The sequence below is a fragment of the Nicotiana tomentosiformis genome, chromosome 12 (genome assembly GCF_000390325.3).
Source record: "Nicotiana tomentosiformis chromosome 12, ASM39032v3, whole genome shotgun sequence".
NCBI classification, from domain to species: Eukaryota; Viridiplantae; Streptophyta; class Magnoliopsida; order Solanales; family Solanaceae; genus Nicotiana; species Nicotiana tomentosiformis.
Window position 1 is genome coordinate 118,039,357 of NC_090823.1, and position 16,636 is coordinate 118,055,992.

At 35.9% G+C, this 16,636-nt stretch overlaps 3 protein-coding genes across 3 annotated transcripts; 1 reads left to right on the forward strand and 2 right to left on the reverse strand.

Annotated features, from left to right (window-relative positions):
• Positions 1-1,858: 1,858 nt before the first annotated feature.
• LOC104089693 (uncharacterized) lies at positions 1,859-4,758 on the reverse strand. Its single transcript, XM_033654444.2, has 4 exons — positions 4,686-4,758; positions 3,283-3,390; positions 2,994-3,167; positions 1,859-2,801 (listed from the first exon to the last, which is right to left on the reverse strand). Exons 2-4 carry the CDS (start codon positions 3,331-3,333, stop codon positions 2,589-2,591), a joined length of 438 nt encoding a protein of 145 aa, XP_033510335.1. The 5' UTR covers positions 3,334-3,390; positions 4,686-4,758; the 3' UTR covers positions 1,859-2,588.
• Positions 4,759-5,719: 961 nt separating this feature from the next.
• LOC104089685 (protein TORNADO 1) lies at positions 5,720-11,907 on the forward strand. Its single transcript, XM_009594640.4, has 4 exons — positions 5,720-6,017; positions 7,304-8,822; positions 8,906-10,146; positions 10,282-11,907. Exons 1-4 carry the CDS (start codon positions 5,739-5,741, stop codon positions 11,665-11,667), a joined length of 4,425 nt encoding a protein of 1,474 aa, XP_009592935.2. The 5' UTR covers positions 5,720-5,738; the 3' UTR covers positions 11,668-11,907.
• Positions 11,908-12,790: 883 nt separating this feature from the next.
• LOC104089679 (uncharacterized) lies at positions 12,791-14,659 on the reverse strand. Its single transcript, XM_009594627.4, has one exon. It carries the CDS (start codon positions 14,069-14,071, stop codon positions 13,142-13,144), a length of 930 nt encoding a protein of 309 aa, XP_009592922.1. The 5' UTR covers positions 14,072-14,659; the 3' UTR covers positions 12,791-13,141.
• Positions 14,660-16,636: the final 1,977 nt, after the last annotated feature.

A 16,636-nucleotide genomic window follows, 5' to 3' on the forward strand; every position in this document is an offset into this window, starting at 1 on the left:
ATAGTTATTTTTGTGGGGAATTTTCTCTTCTTTTTTTTTTCCAATTCTTTTTTATTTCTATGCTTCTTTTCTTTTCTCCTTTTCTTTTTTCTCGTTTTCTTCTTATTTTTTTCTTTTTTCTCTTTTGTTCATTTATTTTTGCCCAAATCGTATTATTGTTATTTCTACCACAGCTTATTTCACACTCAAATTTGACTCCTTTTTATTTTTATTTTTTTTTCTTTATTTCTTGTTCCTTTTCTAATTCCAGGTGATTGTCATGCAACCCTTGATCTCCTTCCCTATAAATATCAGTACACTCTACCATTAGCAATAACACAACCAGTTATGGAGCAAAACATAATCTACGACCACCAATCTCCATATATACTAGTTAGAATAAAAATGATAATAAAATATTGAAAAATGCAATTAAAGTATAAGTAGCAAAAAAGACTTCTAGTACCATATGATACCAATATGGTATACATGTATACCAACAGAGTATATGATTTCTCTAGAATATTGCTACAACTATCAACGACTATACTATTGTACCAAAACATTAAAGGATGCAATAAAAGTATATGAAAATTACATGCTCGCATTGCAAGCTAAATATTCGCAAAGCAACTTGCTCATTCTGTATACTAACAGGGTGCATAGATGTATGGGGTCATTCCAACAAATGCCTATAACTATAAAAACTATTACATAATACACATAATCTATGTCCATCGGCACAAAAAAATCCAGCACTGCAAATCATGTTCATATAAATAATTTAAGAATAGAATAAACAACCAAAAAATGTTCAAACTACCATATGATACCAATATGGCACATAACTATACCAACATGGTATACAGTTTTACTGGTTAATTTTCGGCAACTATATGACTATACTGCTATTACATAGCACACATGCATAAAGAGAAAAATAAAAAAAATAGTGTACCACATATTAATATAATAAAGTATTTCAAGATATTGTACTATATTACTATTATTAAAATAAAATCAAATAGTGTACCAATTAAATGCAGCTAATACAACCAAAAAAGGATTCAATAATATTGTACTATAATACTATTATATAAAACAAACGCATAAAGAAAAAATCAAAATTATTACATAATACATATGCATAAAGGAAAATTAAAAAAATTCAAGATATTGTATTCTACTATTACTAAAGAAAAATCAAACAATGTACCAATTAAATGTAGCTAATACAACCAAAAAAGGTTCCAACTAACATATGATACCAGTATAGTATATAGATATACCAACAGGGTATACAGTTGTACGCAAAGAGTTTAAAAAAGTTTTTTTTAATTCAATTATTAAACTGAAATAATATCAGTTGTCACATAATCTAATTAACTCAATTTTGTGCGTCATCGATTATACCAAAATTTAGATATGTTATAATAATATACTATGTACCATTTTGAAATGGAGAATAAATTAATAAAAAATATTCAATGGACACATAGATCCTATTATGAAATGAGAAAGATAGAAGAAAAATATTTATTTATATTTGAGAAGACAATAAAAGAGAAAATAGGTTGGGGCAATTAATGGGGTTTCACATGATCCGGGATTAAAAAGGAAAGAATTTTGAAAATAGGTAGTTGGGTAAATACTTTAGATTGCATAGGTACACATTGTAAGACAAATTAGAGTGGGCAGTAACGGGTAATTAAAATTGCCTGAATAGGCATTTAGAGTAGATTTCCCTTTGTTGAATTCAATCCATCTTGACACAACCCATCTTAGCCCAACTTTGATTTTAGCCCAAATTGATCCATGAATAACTATGCTAAAATATCTTTAAAATAATTCTTCTTGTTTGATATGTTATATATGACCATAACAAAAGAAAAAAAGTCTTATACGATAATTAAACAATTCATAAGAAAACGACACACATTAATTAAAGCTTGTTAAGAGTTGGGCGGGTTGGGCTATGGTCCAAATTTTAGCCCATCTTGACCCAGCGGGGCAAGTGCACAGATAGCCATTCTCAGGGATGTTATTTAGAAATTAGCCAACACTTATTTTGTCTTGAATTTTTAAACAAAAAATTTTAACTTCAGGACAATTCAGAACATTTTTGTCCTGAAAATTTGAACTGCAAAACTAAAATTCAAGACGCACTGGCTATTTCTTAAATATCAACCCTTTAGAGTGACTACCTGGTGTCATTTCTACCAAAATCAGCTCAAGCCGCCCATTTGACACCCCTAATGAAAATTTTTGAAGTTTGAAATTGATATACTACAGTATTTTTTTTTTTAAAGAAAGGTAATGATGGGATTGTACTATGAAAATCACAGGGAAAAATAGTTGTTATAGAAAGAGAATTTAAGATCAAGGGAGGAAGATCTCCTAAAATCAACTGAATCAGTTTAAATAAACAGAATCAATTTAAGTCAATAATTTAAAAAGACCCAAATTCATCCCCTCGAGTTTTCAATATCGGATTGAAACGAGTCATGCTGCAGCTATCCTACTGTGGGCAATTTCTCTACCAGGTCTGAAACATAAAAGTGATAAAACTCTAAATGCTGGATTCGCCTCGACTCTCTGAGCTAAGCTTGTTATTTCCATTTGAACATGAAATTAGTCACTTGGTCAATCAAAGATACAGATTTCAACCAAGAATACCAAAGGGTGGCCATTTCATCCTCAGCAGAGTCTATAACATTGCTGACTTCTTTTAATTCATGCTGCCAATAGAAACACTCTGTATTAAATGCACATTCTTTACCAGAACTTTGCTTCTGTGGACATCCTATTAACGCAGGCAGCCACTGTATTTCAAATAAAAGCATAAGATATAGAGGATACACTAATGAATATGAGACAAACAATCTACATTAAGCAAATGGCTATTGCATGTTTATGTCTTGGATTTAGATTATATACACTAACACTGTATGTTAACTTGTTGTAGTAGGTTAAAATTCTTCTGGTTACTAATATCACTCATTATGAACGGTTACCTGCAGTAATATGCTACTTGTACATGGAAGTATGGACATGATATTGGGACGCTCGGACAATAAATTATCTATGATTGTTTCAAGACGCAGCATAGGCACCATGAATATCTTGTCATCATCACTTGGAGGAATAACAATTTCTCCTGGATCTTCGTAAATAAGGATGCTTTTAGTCTGCAATAATTTTGTCAATGACATATGTTAAAGGAAAATCCAAGAAGGAATGCATATATCAAGTAAAGCAAACAACTGCAATTTATTTTACCCTTGGAGCAAAAAAAATTCTTACCTTATGGGAAAAGATTACTAATATCAATCCTTTTGAATAGGAATGATCCATAGAATTGAATTCCGTCAAATTTGGAGCTCGAATCTTGACTTGTTCTAGATTTCTCCACTGTGATAAGACGAATTTCTTACGTTTTTCCCTCACAATCTCTATGTTTTTCAGATTATAGCATTTTACTAGATGCAATTCTGAAATGTTAGGGAATTTAGAGAATTGATCTTGAAACTGCTCGTCTGTGATGCTAGCACCATACAGTTTGAGTTTCTGCAAAGTATTGTAAGAATCCACAATAGCAAATTTGCAAGGAAGAAAATTGTCCTCATCAGTACGTTCTAAAATTTGGGCTGCAGAAGGCACTCCGCCATATCCAAAGCCTCGAAGATTTGGAGCCTGGACTATCACACCTTCTAGTTTGCACAACCCAACGAACAAATTCTCTAGATGTACTAGGCCAAAAACATGCAATTTGTTTATACCCTCGCAATTTATAAGTTGTATATTCCTGATGAACGGGCATCTGTCTAAAACTCTTTGCAATTGCCCTTATGGACATTCCTCAAGTAAAGATCTTTAAGAAAACCAAATCTTATGTTAGTGGTGCTAATATCAAATTCAAACTTGCACCTGCTTAGCCTCAATTTTGTCAGACTTTTAGCAGCATAAATAACATCAGGCAAAATATAGTATGATTGATCGAAATCCCAACTATCAGAAATTTCCAGCTCCTTGACGTTTAGTTTAACTGCCAATTCAATCCAACGATCCATATGAGAAGCCAAATTTGGATCATCATATGTAAGGCTGAATTCTTCAAGACTAAACTTTTGCTCAATATGGTGTTGTAGGGATTGATCAACCAACTTGACAAACTCTTCCAGGGACATATCGCAAGAGGAGTTTTCTCTTAATCAATTGAATACCAGATTAGGTCTCGAAGTCCAACAATAGTATCATCTCTTGGATAAGACACTAGTTCGGGCAGCATCTTCCAAGTTAAGTTTAGTTATATGGCGTAAGATGCGATGAATGATATGCACGGGCAATTCCGATATTCTATCCTCCCTATGAACTGTTTCTGCCATCTTAAGCAGAATTAATGCTGCCCTTATAACCTGAGCTGGTCTTTATGTGTTCTGCTATAAGAAAGGAAGACTTTTTATTAACATCAATTTCCAATTAATACTGGGAATTGGTCACAACTTTCCTTTACTTCTCAAACAGGAATACATTCCAAAAAAAAAAACAAGAAACTTAATTAGAAGTTTTGTGCTCGGTTTGTTTTTCTATTCTTTCATGTATTTATTCAATTGTTATTGCCAAAGGTTATCTCTTTCACAATAAATATTACTACTCCTTGTTGTAAAGAATGATTAAGAAATTGATTAAAGTTTGATCCAACTTACCTTGAGAAAGAGAGCTACAGCCTTCAGCTTCAAGTTGTTCTTCAATGGCTTCCGTTTCAATGTTGTCGTGTAAATTGTAACTGACGGGTCAGCAGGCCCTTTGTTTTAAATTGTTAAATGGGCCAAAGCCCTTTCGGCTTGGGTTATTACGGTAGTAGGTCAAAATAGCATGGGCCGGCTAGTTTTTAGAATGACAATTGAAAAATATTCGGTATTAATAATATTATTGAAAAACAGCTACTTTTTAATGTGGAAATAAAATTTGGATAAAAGTACCCTACCTAAAATACTGAAAGTTTCAGCATAATATGTGGGGTTGTGAAACTCCTTCGTATAAACTTCCAGCATATTACGTTAGAACTCCAACACATTATGCTTCTCAGTGTATTATGCTGGAATCTCAGTATGTAAAAACCTCGAACTGCAGCATATTATGCTGGATTTTATTTATTTATTTTAAGGGTATTTTTGTCTATATTCTATTTTAGCATGAAAAAATGGCTAATCCGAAATATGTTGGAGTAGAGGTGATCTGGTGGAGCACACAAATAAACGTCAAAGTGGATGATCTTCAATTTTTGTCTCGACTTGGCCTATGAACAACATTTTAAATTTAACAAGTGTTGTCTTTCGCTTATCCTATGAGCAATACTTTCGCTTATCCCATGAGCAATACTTTTAATTTTGACCTTGAAATTCGATAGTCAAAAAGTAAAGAACACCCGAAAAAGTGTCATATTTATGCAAAAAGTTTTTTTGGGAGGTAATCGATCTCCTTTTGGTAAGAGATCTTTTAAAAAATAGCCGGGTAGATTAACTATTTATTTTTCGTAGCCAGTTTACATATATTTGTACACATTTTTATCAAGAAACAGAATTCTTGGCTTCTCAATCGGTACAAAGTAAATAATATTCTTAGCTGTCTTCATCAAACCGCCGAAAGAAGATTAAAAAAAGCAACCACTTTTTCCTTTTTTTATTTCCCTTTCCGGAATAGTATAAATTTGTCAAAAAGTTGCCTCTTTCCTTTTCCCACTATTTCTCTCATGGAAAATGACAGGTTTGTCAAAGAACAGGTTAAATAGAAAACATCTCATTTCAGCTTCACTAATCTCTTGTCTTGTACCAAAGTCAGTTTCAGAGAAGAACAAAAATGAGTTAAATACAAGTTCTAAGCAAAAATTAGTCGGTTCGTCCAAACCCGTACTTAATACTCTAGCTTCGCCTGAGCTCCGAGAAGAAGGGCAGCAGTCTTCAGTTCCAGGTGATTCATCGTCTGTTGCTAATACAATGTCCGGCATTGATACGCCTTCTTCTTCTACTTCATCTCAGGTTTGTAACTACATTTTCTAGTTTTCATTTATGGTACACAACTTATTGACACTGATGTATTTAGACTTAAGAGTTACTGCAGTATGTGTTAAGTGATCTAGTCTAGAGAGAAAAAACAAAACGAGAAAAGACTCGTCCATTTTATTAAATGTTGAACTTAAAAACCATTTTGTATGCTACTTACATAATTACATATGTGATGATAATGCAATGCTTACTCTTTTATTTGCACCAATTTTCAAAAAAAAAAAAAAATTATTTTGTTTTACTAGTAAATAGGTTCAAAATGAAAAAAAAAAAAAGATGCCTTGCATAGGTTAAAACTAAAGGAGCCTTGGGATTTTATTTATATATTAGCCACTAGGCAAGTGATGCCGAGTGGTATAGTTGCTAAAAAAAAACTAAAGGAGTCAGACAAATATTTAGCGAGTGCTTCCCCTTTAGCACGCCCTACTGGCACAAATTTAAATTTAAATCAGCCCAGTAAGTTTTGAATATCGAATGCATAAAGCAAAAAGAGAAAAAAAGAAGTTCAAAGTTTAAACTTGATAAAGGGTGGAGAGTATTGTTGATATCTTAGAGCACATTACATGCCAAGTTGTGCCAATTGTGAGAAAAAATTCCTTCGAATAAGCTCAATTTGTCCAGCACTTTCTTGCCTTTTGCTTGCTGTGCTTGAAATCTCCCCACTTTCCCAATAGGAAAGTCAAGAATATAAGGACATGTTATTTACAACTAGGGTAAATTTGAAGAAAGTAGCATATCTTATCTAGGAAATCTATTATTTACTTATCTCCAATTTGAGAATAAAAAAGAATTCCACACTTTACAAGCTATACATAAGTATTTCACAAAATTTCTCATAATATAGAGATATTTTTATATTTTTATTTTCTTGAATTATGTTTAGCCGGATCCCCGCACCTGTATCTATACTAGGAATCGTATCCACGAATCTTAGAATTTATATCTCGAAGGATCCGATCTCTATATTTGCACCTGTGTCGGACACTCACACCCGTGTTCGAGCAACTTAGGTCTTCCTATGACCTATAGGTCATGTGTTCGAGATGCTTGCATCAGGGTAGGCTACCTACATCACAGCCCCTTGGGGTGCGACACTTCCTCGGACCCTACGTAAAAGCGGGATGCTTTGTGCACCGCGCTGCCCTTTATTGTGGACGACTTAGCCTTTACTATTGTAGCAATGCTTGTGAATGGCCTGTTAGTACAATGGCTGAATGGCACCACATTAGTAACTAAGAGATTTTCAAATGGCTTATTAGGTGAAGAAAATGGACGCAAGTCAGAAACTAAGAGACCTTCAATGGGGTTATCAAGTGATCAAATCTGCAAGTCTCAATCTGCATAGTATTTCCTTCCATCTTTCTCAGCCTACATCAGGTTGTCATCAAGAAACCGAGAACTCCATCAACATAAACATATCAAATGAGAGTCTTTCCCACTTGTCTGACCTCCTTGTGCTTTTGACAACATTAAAAAGTACTCAAGCTTCCTTGAGTAACTTGGAGTTCCACCAGGTTGAATGGGAGTTGCAGCAAATGAGAAATCTTGGAAGTTTGCTCTTGCTCGAAAGTAGCTCAAGTATTAACCAATTAGTGTTTAAGAGAAACAGTCTCACTGTAGAATGTTTATCTGAGCTGTCGGAAGTTTTAAAGAAGAATGTAGGGATCAAGGAAATTATGCTGTCAGAATCAAATATTGGTTCGGTTGGAGCTTCGCTTCTTGCTTCAGCACTTAAGGTGAATCGAAGCTTAGAAAATTTACAAATATGGGAAGACTCCATTGGCTCAAAGGGTGCGGAGGAGCTGTCCAAAATGATAGAAGTTAACTCAACGTTGAAGCTACTCACTATATTTGATTCCAAGTCTATTACTGCCACACCTTTGATTTCAGCAGTTCTTGCTAGAAACAGGTCAATGGAAGTACACATATGGAGTGGACAGAACAATGAGAAAACTTCAAAGGTGGTTGAATTTGTACCTGAAAACAGCACTCTTCGGATATATCGCCTTGATGTTTCAGGTGCTTGTAGAGTTGCTGGTGCTTTAGGTATGAATTCAACTGTGAAGTCACTCGATCTGACAGGAGTCCGGTTGAACTCCCGTTGGGCGAAGGAATTCCGGTGGATTTTGGAACAGAACAGGACCCTCAAAGAGGTAAATTTGTCAAACACTTGCTTGAAAGACAAAGGAGTTGTTTATGTTGCAGCTGGTCTTTTTAAGAACCAGAGCTTGCACAAGTTGTATCTTAATGGAAATTGGTTTGGAGGTGTTGGCGTAGAACATTTACTTTGCCCTTTAAGCCGGTTTTCTGCGCTGCAATATCAAGCAAATGTCACTCTCAAATCACTAACTTTTGGAGGAAAAAGAAACAAAATTGGTAGGGATGGGCTTGCAGCAATCCTGCAGATGTTGACAAGTAATGAAAGCCTTACCAGCTTAGGAATATATGATGATGCGAGTTTAAGACAAGATGATATAGTTCGAATCTTTAGGAGTTTGGAAAAAAATGCTACATTGAGAAGCATATCTTTACAAGGTTGTAAAGGGGTGGATGGTGAAATAGTCTTGCAAACTATCATGGATGTTTTACAAGTAAATCCTTGGATTGAAGACATTGATCTTTCAAGAACTCCACTGCAGAACGCAGGGAAAACAGAAGCGATATATCAGAGATTAGGTCAGAATGACAAGGCCGAACCAGAGATTGATTTGCTCAAAGACATGCCAATGACGGTGCCAAAGAGCTGTAGGGTCTTCCTCTGCGGGCAAGAATATGCTGGTGAGTCACTAAAGTAATGTTAATTCAACTATATCATTGATTGTAAATAATATATATTTTTTTAATCTTTTACGGATCTGCAGGAAAAACTACACTATGCAATTCTGTACATCATCACTTTTCTTCTTCAAAATTACCCTACATTGACCAGGTGAGAACTCTCGTAAAACCAATTGAGCAAGCTGTTAGACCTATAGGGATGAAGATAAAAAATTTCAAAGATGAAGACACAAAGATCTCGATTTGGAATCTTGCCGGGCAGCAAGAATTTTATGCACTTCATGATCTAATGTTCCCAGGACATGGAAGCGCCGCCCTTTTCCTGGTCATCTCTAGTTTGTTCAGGAAACCAAATAATCGAGAAGAGAAGACCCCAGATGAAGTTGAAGAAGATTTGCAGTACTGGTTGAGGTTTATTGTTTCCAATTCAAGAAGAGCTCTTCAGCAGTGCATGCTTCCTAATGTGACTGTGGTTCTTACACACTATGACAAAATCAATCAACCGTCACAGAACCTACAGCTTATTGTAAACTCAATCCAAAGGCTACGAGACAAATTTCAAGGCTTTGTTGAATTCTACCCAACTGTATTTACAGTTGATGCAAGATCGTCTGCATCAGTAAGTAAACTCGCACATCACCTCCGAAAGACAAGCAAGACGGTTCTCCAAAGGGTTCCTAGAGTCTATGAGCTTTGCGATGACCTCATGCAAATTTTGTCGGACTGGAGATTGGAAAACCATAATAAGCCAGCAATAAAGTGGAAGGAGTTTGGTGATCTATGCCAAGTCAAGGTTCCATTGCTCAGGGTTCGTTCCAGACTCGATAATAAAGAGAAGGTGGAAATGAGGAGAAAGGCTGCTGTTACGTGCCTTCATCACATTGGCGAGGTGATTTATTTTGATGAACTTGGTTTCCTAATCCTAGACTGTGAATGGTTTTGTGGTGAAGTACTTGGTCAGCTTACAAGAATAGACGTCAAAAAGCAGACTTCAGTTGGAGATGGATTCATAAGTAGAAAAGAATTGGAAAAAGTTCTTAAAAGTAGTCTTGATAGCCAGATTCCAGGGATAGGCCCAAAAGTTTTTGAGAACTTGGATGCAAGTGACCTTGTGAGAATGATGCTGAAACTTGAATTATGCTATGAACAAGATCCTTCAGATCCCAATTCACTACTGTTGATACCCTGCTTTCTTGAAGAAGGTAGGGGAAAACCACCAAAGTGGCAGATAAACTCAAGCGAATGCGTTTATGCAGGAAGGCACCTACAGTGTGATGACTCAAGCCACATGTTTCTAACACCGGGCTTCTTTCCCCGCTTACAGGCAAGATCTCTCATCTATTTTTATCTCTATTCTCTATTTCTTGAATCCTATGACGGTGGTAATGAAATAACAGCCCTTTTGTTTTTATTTATTCCATCATCTCGGATAAGAATATTATTCACTATATCTGTTTAGGTACATTTGCACAACAAAATAATGGGGTTGAAGAACCAATATGGAGCAACTTATAGCCTTGAAAAGTACCTCATCACAATGAGTATCAATGGCATCTATGTCCGCGTAGAACTTGGGGGTCAATTAGGCTATTACATTGATGTGCTTGCTTGTTCCACAAAGCACCTGACAGAAACCCTAAGACTATTCCAGCAGCTTATAATACCAGCAATCCAGAGCCTTTGCCATGGGGTCACACTGACTGAACACATTATCCGACCAGAATGTGTAAGAAATCTAATACCGCCAAGGTACAGGAGAAACCAATTTGTGCCTCTCAAGCAATTAAAGCAGGCATTGCTCTCAGTGCCGGCAGACAATATGTATGACTATCAGCACACTTGGGATTTGGTAACAGATTCTGGAAGGACTATCGTCGGAGCTGGTTTTGACTATGCTCGGGATCTCTTATCCGATGATGATTTTCGGGAAGTCCTTCAACATAGGTACCATGATCTACATAACCTTGCTGGGGAGCTTCAAATTCCTTTGGATAATAACCAGGATGGAGAGAATCATGCTGCTACTACTAGTGAAGAAACTGAAGGAAAAATTGAACCATCATTTGCTGGAATAGCCAAGGGTGTTGAAGAAGTTCTGCAGAGACTTACAATTATACAGCAAGAACTTAGGGATATAAAACAAGAAATCCAAGGCCTCAGATACTACGAGCACAGGCTTCTTATCGAGCTAAACTGCAAAGTGAACTACCTTGTGAACTACAATGTTCAAGTTGAAGAAAGAAAAGTGCCAAACATGTTCTATTTTTCAAGAACCGAGAATTACTCAAGGAGACTGATCACCACCATGATTTCAGGAATGAATGCTCTCCGGTTGCACATGTTATGCGAGTATCGGGGAGAAATGCATGTGGTTGAAGATCAGATAGGTTGTGAAGTGATGCAAGTTGATAACAGGGCAGTGAAATGCCTAGCTCCATACATGAAGAAGTTCATGAAATTGGTCACATTTGCTCTCAAGATTGGAGCTCATTTAGCGGCAGGGATGGGAGAAATGATACCAGATTTGAGTAGAGAAGTCGCACATCTGCTTGAGTCTCCCGCTGCATATAGTGCAGCGGGGGCTGCAGCTGCTGGTGTTGTTGGAGTTGCAGCAGCAGGACGTGTGGAGAGAAATAGGGGTTCAAGGGACATCCAACAAGATCTTAAAGCAGCACAACAATGGGTTGTTGATTTCTTGAGGGATCAAAGGTGCGCTGGTGGAAGAGATATTGCTGAAAAGTTTGGATTATGGAGAGTTAGGTACCGAGACAATGGCCAAATTGCATGGATCTGTAGGAGGCATATGTACGTAAGAGCAAATGAAGTAATTGAAGTCCCACTTTGAAGTTTAGCTTTAGCCATAGATCACTAATAGAGCAAGTTTCCAATTCTTAAACATTCTGAAACATATGTCTATCAAGATTCTCATGCTCTGTCTTGATTTTAGGCGTTTTCCCCTTCATTAGTGCTGCTCAGTTTCATCTTCATGAGATTAATTGTTTTTAAGATACACATGTTAGGAGTTTACAATGATCTGTAACTTTGTTCACATTCAGTAGCAGCTTGCTGGTGTCCTTTCATGCCAGGAACTCCTACAATAGGCAGCTAGGGGCAAACCGGTCGTTAAGATAGAGTCGTTAAGATAGTAGTTCTTGCTTAGCGGGATCAGGTCACCAATCGGTGACATAGTTTAGGAATGAATATCCGTAACTCCCTAGTCCCTACCCCCAGGTTTCCTTCAGACCCAGACATCCTCCCACACCCCCACCCCACCCCCAAATGCATGAAGAAATGGAGCGACAACCCTTTGAAGTTCATCCATAAAGAATTAATAGTGAAATAATCTAGTCCACTCATCCATTCTTTTCATCAAAAAATTGTTATAAGGTATTGTTATGCGAAGGAAGAGAATATCAACAAGTTTCCTTGTTCATCCTTATTACTAGAACAACCTTTTGCATCAGATATGTATTTCATGACTCATTCCTAAAATTATTGTGTTAAGAGTTACAATAATCTGTGTCGTCAAATTCATGTTGGCCACTAAATTTATATTCAATAGTGAAATAATCTCGTCCGTTCATGCATTATTTCCATCATAAAATTGTTATGAGATATTATGTGAAGGATGATAACATCTACAAGGTTCCTTGCTACCTTTTCCGTTCATCGTCTTCCACCTTCTGCGTTATTTTTTCCTTTTTCTCATTGTATTGCAAAGCTTACGCAGTCATTGCTCTTCTTCTCACTATTTTGCATCAGATATGTATCAGATATGACTATTTATAGTTTTGACTAAACTTACTGATGCTTTACTCTTAATCTAGCTCAATTAAAATGCTAAACAATGAACTCTATAACTACTCATGAGAAACTGTTTTCCTCGTTTTTACCTTTTACGTTTGTCTAACTACTCAATTAGGAGTAAACTTTAAAAGAGAAAAATTGGGTCAAGCATCAAGAAGAAGTGAAAAGCAGATCTCACAAGATTTTAATTTAGTGAATGCGAAATACCACTAAACTCATTAGTTTCTCAATAACAATTGGTGCGGGCAAAACATAAATATAAATCTCTTAAATTTGTCCAAATATACATATATGAGAGTGTGTCCCTTCTCTCCTGCATCCGGCGAGGTGAAAAAAGAATATAGAGTTATGTAGAATACAACATTTTCACAAATATTAATTTGGAGTAAAAAACACCCCCAAAAACTTACTCTGCTGATCTCCACAAATCATTCACTTGTCCAGTTACAATTTCTTTGGAACTGGAATCTCTTAAATTCTTACAGTTTATACCACTTAACAACTGTTAGTCCTTACTCAATTTTCCATGCATATAAGAAGAGGCAAAATGGTGAAGCTTTAGAGTAGCTTAACGTCGAATAATACTTGCTATGATCACTGCAATCGCTGCCACCGCCCACACTACTCTCTTCCCTGTCACTGTCGTCCTCAGACGCTCCTGGCTTGAAAATAAACAGGCCATGACCCGACCCTGGTGAACAAAACAACCAAGCGTGCACGTCCCATAAGACTTGCACGGGTTGTTTGTTCACTAACACCGTTTCGTTTCCCCTGAATTTCCACTGCAAGTTTTTTATGTGAATCAAAACAATCCCATCTATACTTATCCACATTTCAGGATCTCTAAGACCTGAAGTTGAGCTTTCTACAACAATATCACTTTCTTGCTTCCTTTGATCAAATTTAGCTCTTGTTGAGAAACTTTTCTTACCAAAAACATGTTCTTTCTTATAAAACAACAAAGCATCCACAAGAGCTGGCCTTGATTTAGTTTTCTTGTAGGCTTTTTTCTTGTAATCACCTAATAATAAAACAACCTCTTCCTCAGAAACTAAGGCAACGTAAAAATCCGAACATGGTTCTGGACTTCCAGAAAATTTTGCTGATCTTAGATCCCAATAAGCTTCCAATTGATTCCCATCAACCTCAAAAGTTTTGTATCCTTTTTTGGCCCAAAAATGCCAAGGTTTAAGATCAATCTTGCATGTTTGATGATAATCACTTTCCACGCTATCGACCGTTAGGGTCACGGAATGGTTCATAAGATTCTTGCTCCATATAACAGTCACGTTACGCCAATAACCTCCAATATGAGATTGGTACACACACGTAACGCTACTTTGCGCATTCTTAGGGTTTACAGGATCATCTGTTAGTTTTTGTACGACAGGCGGTTGAGAAGAAGAAGATGATTGTGCCCTTGTGGTAGCATGATAAGCCATGTTTTAGAATATTCTTTTTGCCCAACATCTCAATTCATCAACTAAATAAAAGCAAAATTTAAAGGTGATGGAACTCATGGAATAAATATTTCTTTGTAAGCTATACGTGAATGTCTAGGTTGATGAGGCACTCATATACATCGAACGTTGAATATGATTGTATTATTTTAGCAGATCTCCACAGGAATTGTAAACAACATGCATGTCACCTTATAAGAGAAAAATTATACTCAGATTTTCATTAAGATATGTGCCATTTGCAGGCATGTCAATGCCTAGCTTGATTAAATGGGGTTGGCATTTGGTAATAACAATATTGAATTGAAATAATGCCTGGGAGTTTGAAAGAGATTAATTGGCTGTGGACTGGGAATTTTGGAGAAATTTTGCGAGAAAAAGGTAGTTAGTGTTATTTGGTTGAAGAAAGAAGGAAGTTTAGACATTAGTTTTTTGTTTATTATTTGTCTAACTTTTTCTTTTTGTGTGGAGAAAATGTCTCTTGCTAGAGGCAGGGGGGCGAAAGGCTTCCGGGAAGGAAGGCCGCAATGTGAGAAAATATTTCTACAAGTTTCTAAGATCCTCGCGCTAAGCATTTACGGATGAATGATTAAAGTGCCCCACTTATAATTGACGAATTCGATATGAGTTATTATCATAATTAGTAGTATGTCGTAACTAAAATATTATTTTTGGTTCGAGGGTACTTTCTTATTATATTGTATGCTTGTACTTATTTTCAATCTTTTGTATGAAAAAATGCATAGGGAGCTAAATTCGACAAAATTAATGCTGAAGGAGATTTATTTTTCCCTTTATTTTCAAAGGGCTACATTCAAGAAAAAAGTTTTAGGGAGATTATTAGGAATGGAACTCCCCTCCATTTCCTTTCTCTCCCTTTTTCACAAGTTTTTACTTGGATGAGAGACACTTGTCATATTTTAAAACTAATGGTATAGATTTAATCTATATCTATATATCTATATACTATATTAAAAGCACGAAACTCCTATCGAAATGTCGTTCGTATTTTTTACCTCTTAAGTGCATTTTACATTGGATATAATTGTAATTATATCTAATAATATTTTTTGGGGGAAAAACCAAAAGTTGCCGTATATTATTGTTTTCTTTTTTTAGGATTCTTTACAGATTTAGGATTTCCTCCAAGAATCGTGGTGTATTATCTTTTCTTTTGTTTAGCATTCTATATTTAGAATTCTTTTATACCAATGTTACTTATGGTGTGTCTTGTCTTTGTTTAAGTTTAGGATTCAATTTAGGTTTTGTAACGATCCGACCGGTCGTTTTGAGAATTACAACCATGTTCTCCTATTTACTGCTCAATTTGTACTTTACAATTGTAATATGAGTTGCTGGAGTAATGGGTTCGGGTCCGGTGAGATTTTTGAAATGAATTGAGACACATGTTGAATTATGTGTAAACGACCCCGGATTTGAATTTTAATGGTTCGGTTACCTCCGTTGGGTGATTTTTGACTTAGCAGCATGTCCGGATTGTGATTTGGAGGTCCGTAGTGGAATTAGGCTTGAAATAGTGAAAGTTGAATTTTTGGGAAGCTTGACCGGGAGTGGACTTTTTGATATCGGGTCGGATTTCGATTCCATAAGTTGGAGTAGGTCCGTAATGTCAAATGAGATATTTGTGCAAAATTTGTAGTCAATTCGGATATATATCATAGCAAGGTATCAAGTGAGGGTGAGCAGAGAAGCAAGAAATGGAAAAGAAAACCACTGGGAGCGTGCTAGAGTCAGTGCAATGCGTGGATTGTGGCACACCAGCCCTCTCAACAACTTTGAAAACCAGTGCATTATAGAGGTTTGGCACTGGACCTGGCACGCTACCACCTGAAGCTTTTCTTTTAAGTACTCATTTCGGGGGTTGATTTCCCCCATTCATCTTGGACGAATTTTAGGATTTTCCTCTACTCTCTCAAGACCACCAACTCCTCTCTTCTTCAAGGTAAGCAATCCCCATTATCTTGGTGTGAAATTCTATCATTTCTACACTAATATTGATAAAATCTACACATAAAATATTTAGATCTTTAAAAAATTTCTTCAAGAACTCAAGGGAGGGTTTTGCAAGATTTCTTCCAAAAAGGTAATCCTACACCTTTAAACTTACATTCACGGATTTATTATGGAAATATGAGTATGAATCAAATATTAGAACTCATGGTATGGTGATTGAAAGCCATAAATTCCCAATTTAAATGCATAACCATTGTAGAGATTGAAAAGTGATTATTTGATGAAATTTTGTTGGTTGGGTGTGAATGATTAGTCACACATGTAATGTTGGGAATATAAATTATTAAAGAAAGATGGTGGGATAAATTTTTAGAAAATAGTGGTAATTGGATGAACTAATTCTATTGTTAAGAGATGTAGAAATTTATGCCTACCAGTTGTTTGATAAATTGTCTAAATAGCATAAACTATGGAATTGTTACAAATGTCGGTCCCATGGGATGTTGATATTGTAGATTGAAGTTACTTAGTGTAATTGATTGTTGTGGTATCATTAAGGGGGCGCATTTCAGG

Excerpts from the sequence above, each read along its gene's own strand:
- LOC104089693 (XM_033654444.2), bottom strand. The coding sequence starts at position 3,333 with ATGGATCATTCCTATTCAAAAGGATTGATATTAGTAATCTTTTCCCAT. Across the intron at positions 3,168-3,282 it reads TAGTAATCTTTTCCCATAAG|ACTAAAAGCATCCTTATTTA; the intron begins GTAAGAATTTTT and ends AAATTATTGCAG. Across the intron at positions 2,802-2,993 it reads CAAGTAGCATATTACTGCAG|TGGCTGCCTGCGTTAATAGG; the intron begins GTAACCGTTCAT and ends TTTGAAATACAG.
- LOC104089685 (XM_009594640.4), top strand. The coding sequence starts at position 5,739 with ATGACAGGTTTGTCAAAGAACAGGTTAAATAGAAAACATCTCATTTCA. Across the intron at positions 6,018-7,303 it reads CTTCTTCTACTTCATCTCAG|GTGAAGAAAATGGACGCAAG; the intron begins GTTTGTAACTAC and ends ATGGCTTATTAG. Across the intron at positions 8,823-8,905 it reads CTGCGGGCAAGAATATGCTG|GAAAAACTACACTATGCAAT; the intron begins GTGAGTCACTAA and ends ACGGATCTGCAG.
- LOC104089679 (XM_009594627.4), bottom strand. The coding sequence starts at position 14,071 with ATGGCTTATCATGCTACCACAAGGGCACAATCATCTTCTTCTTCTCAA.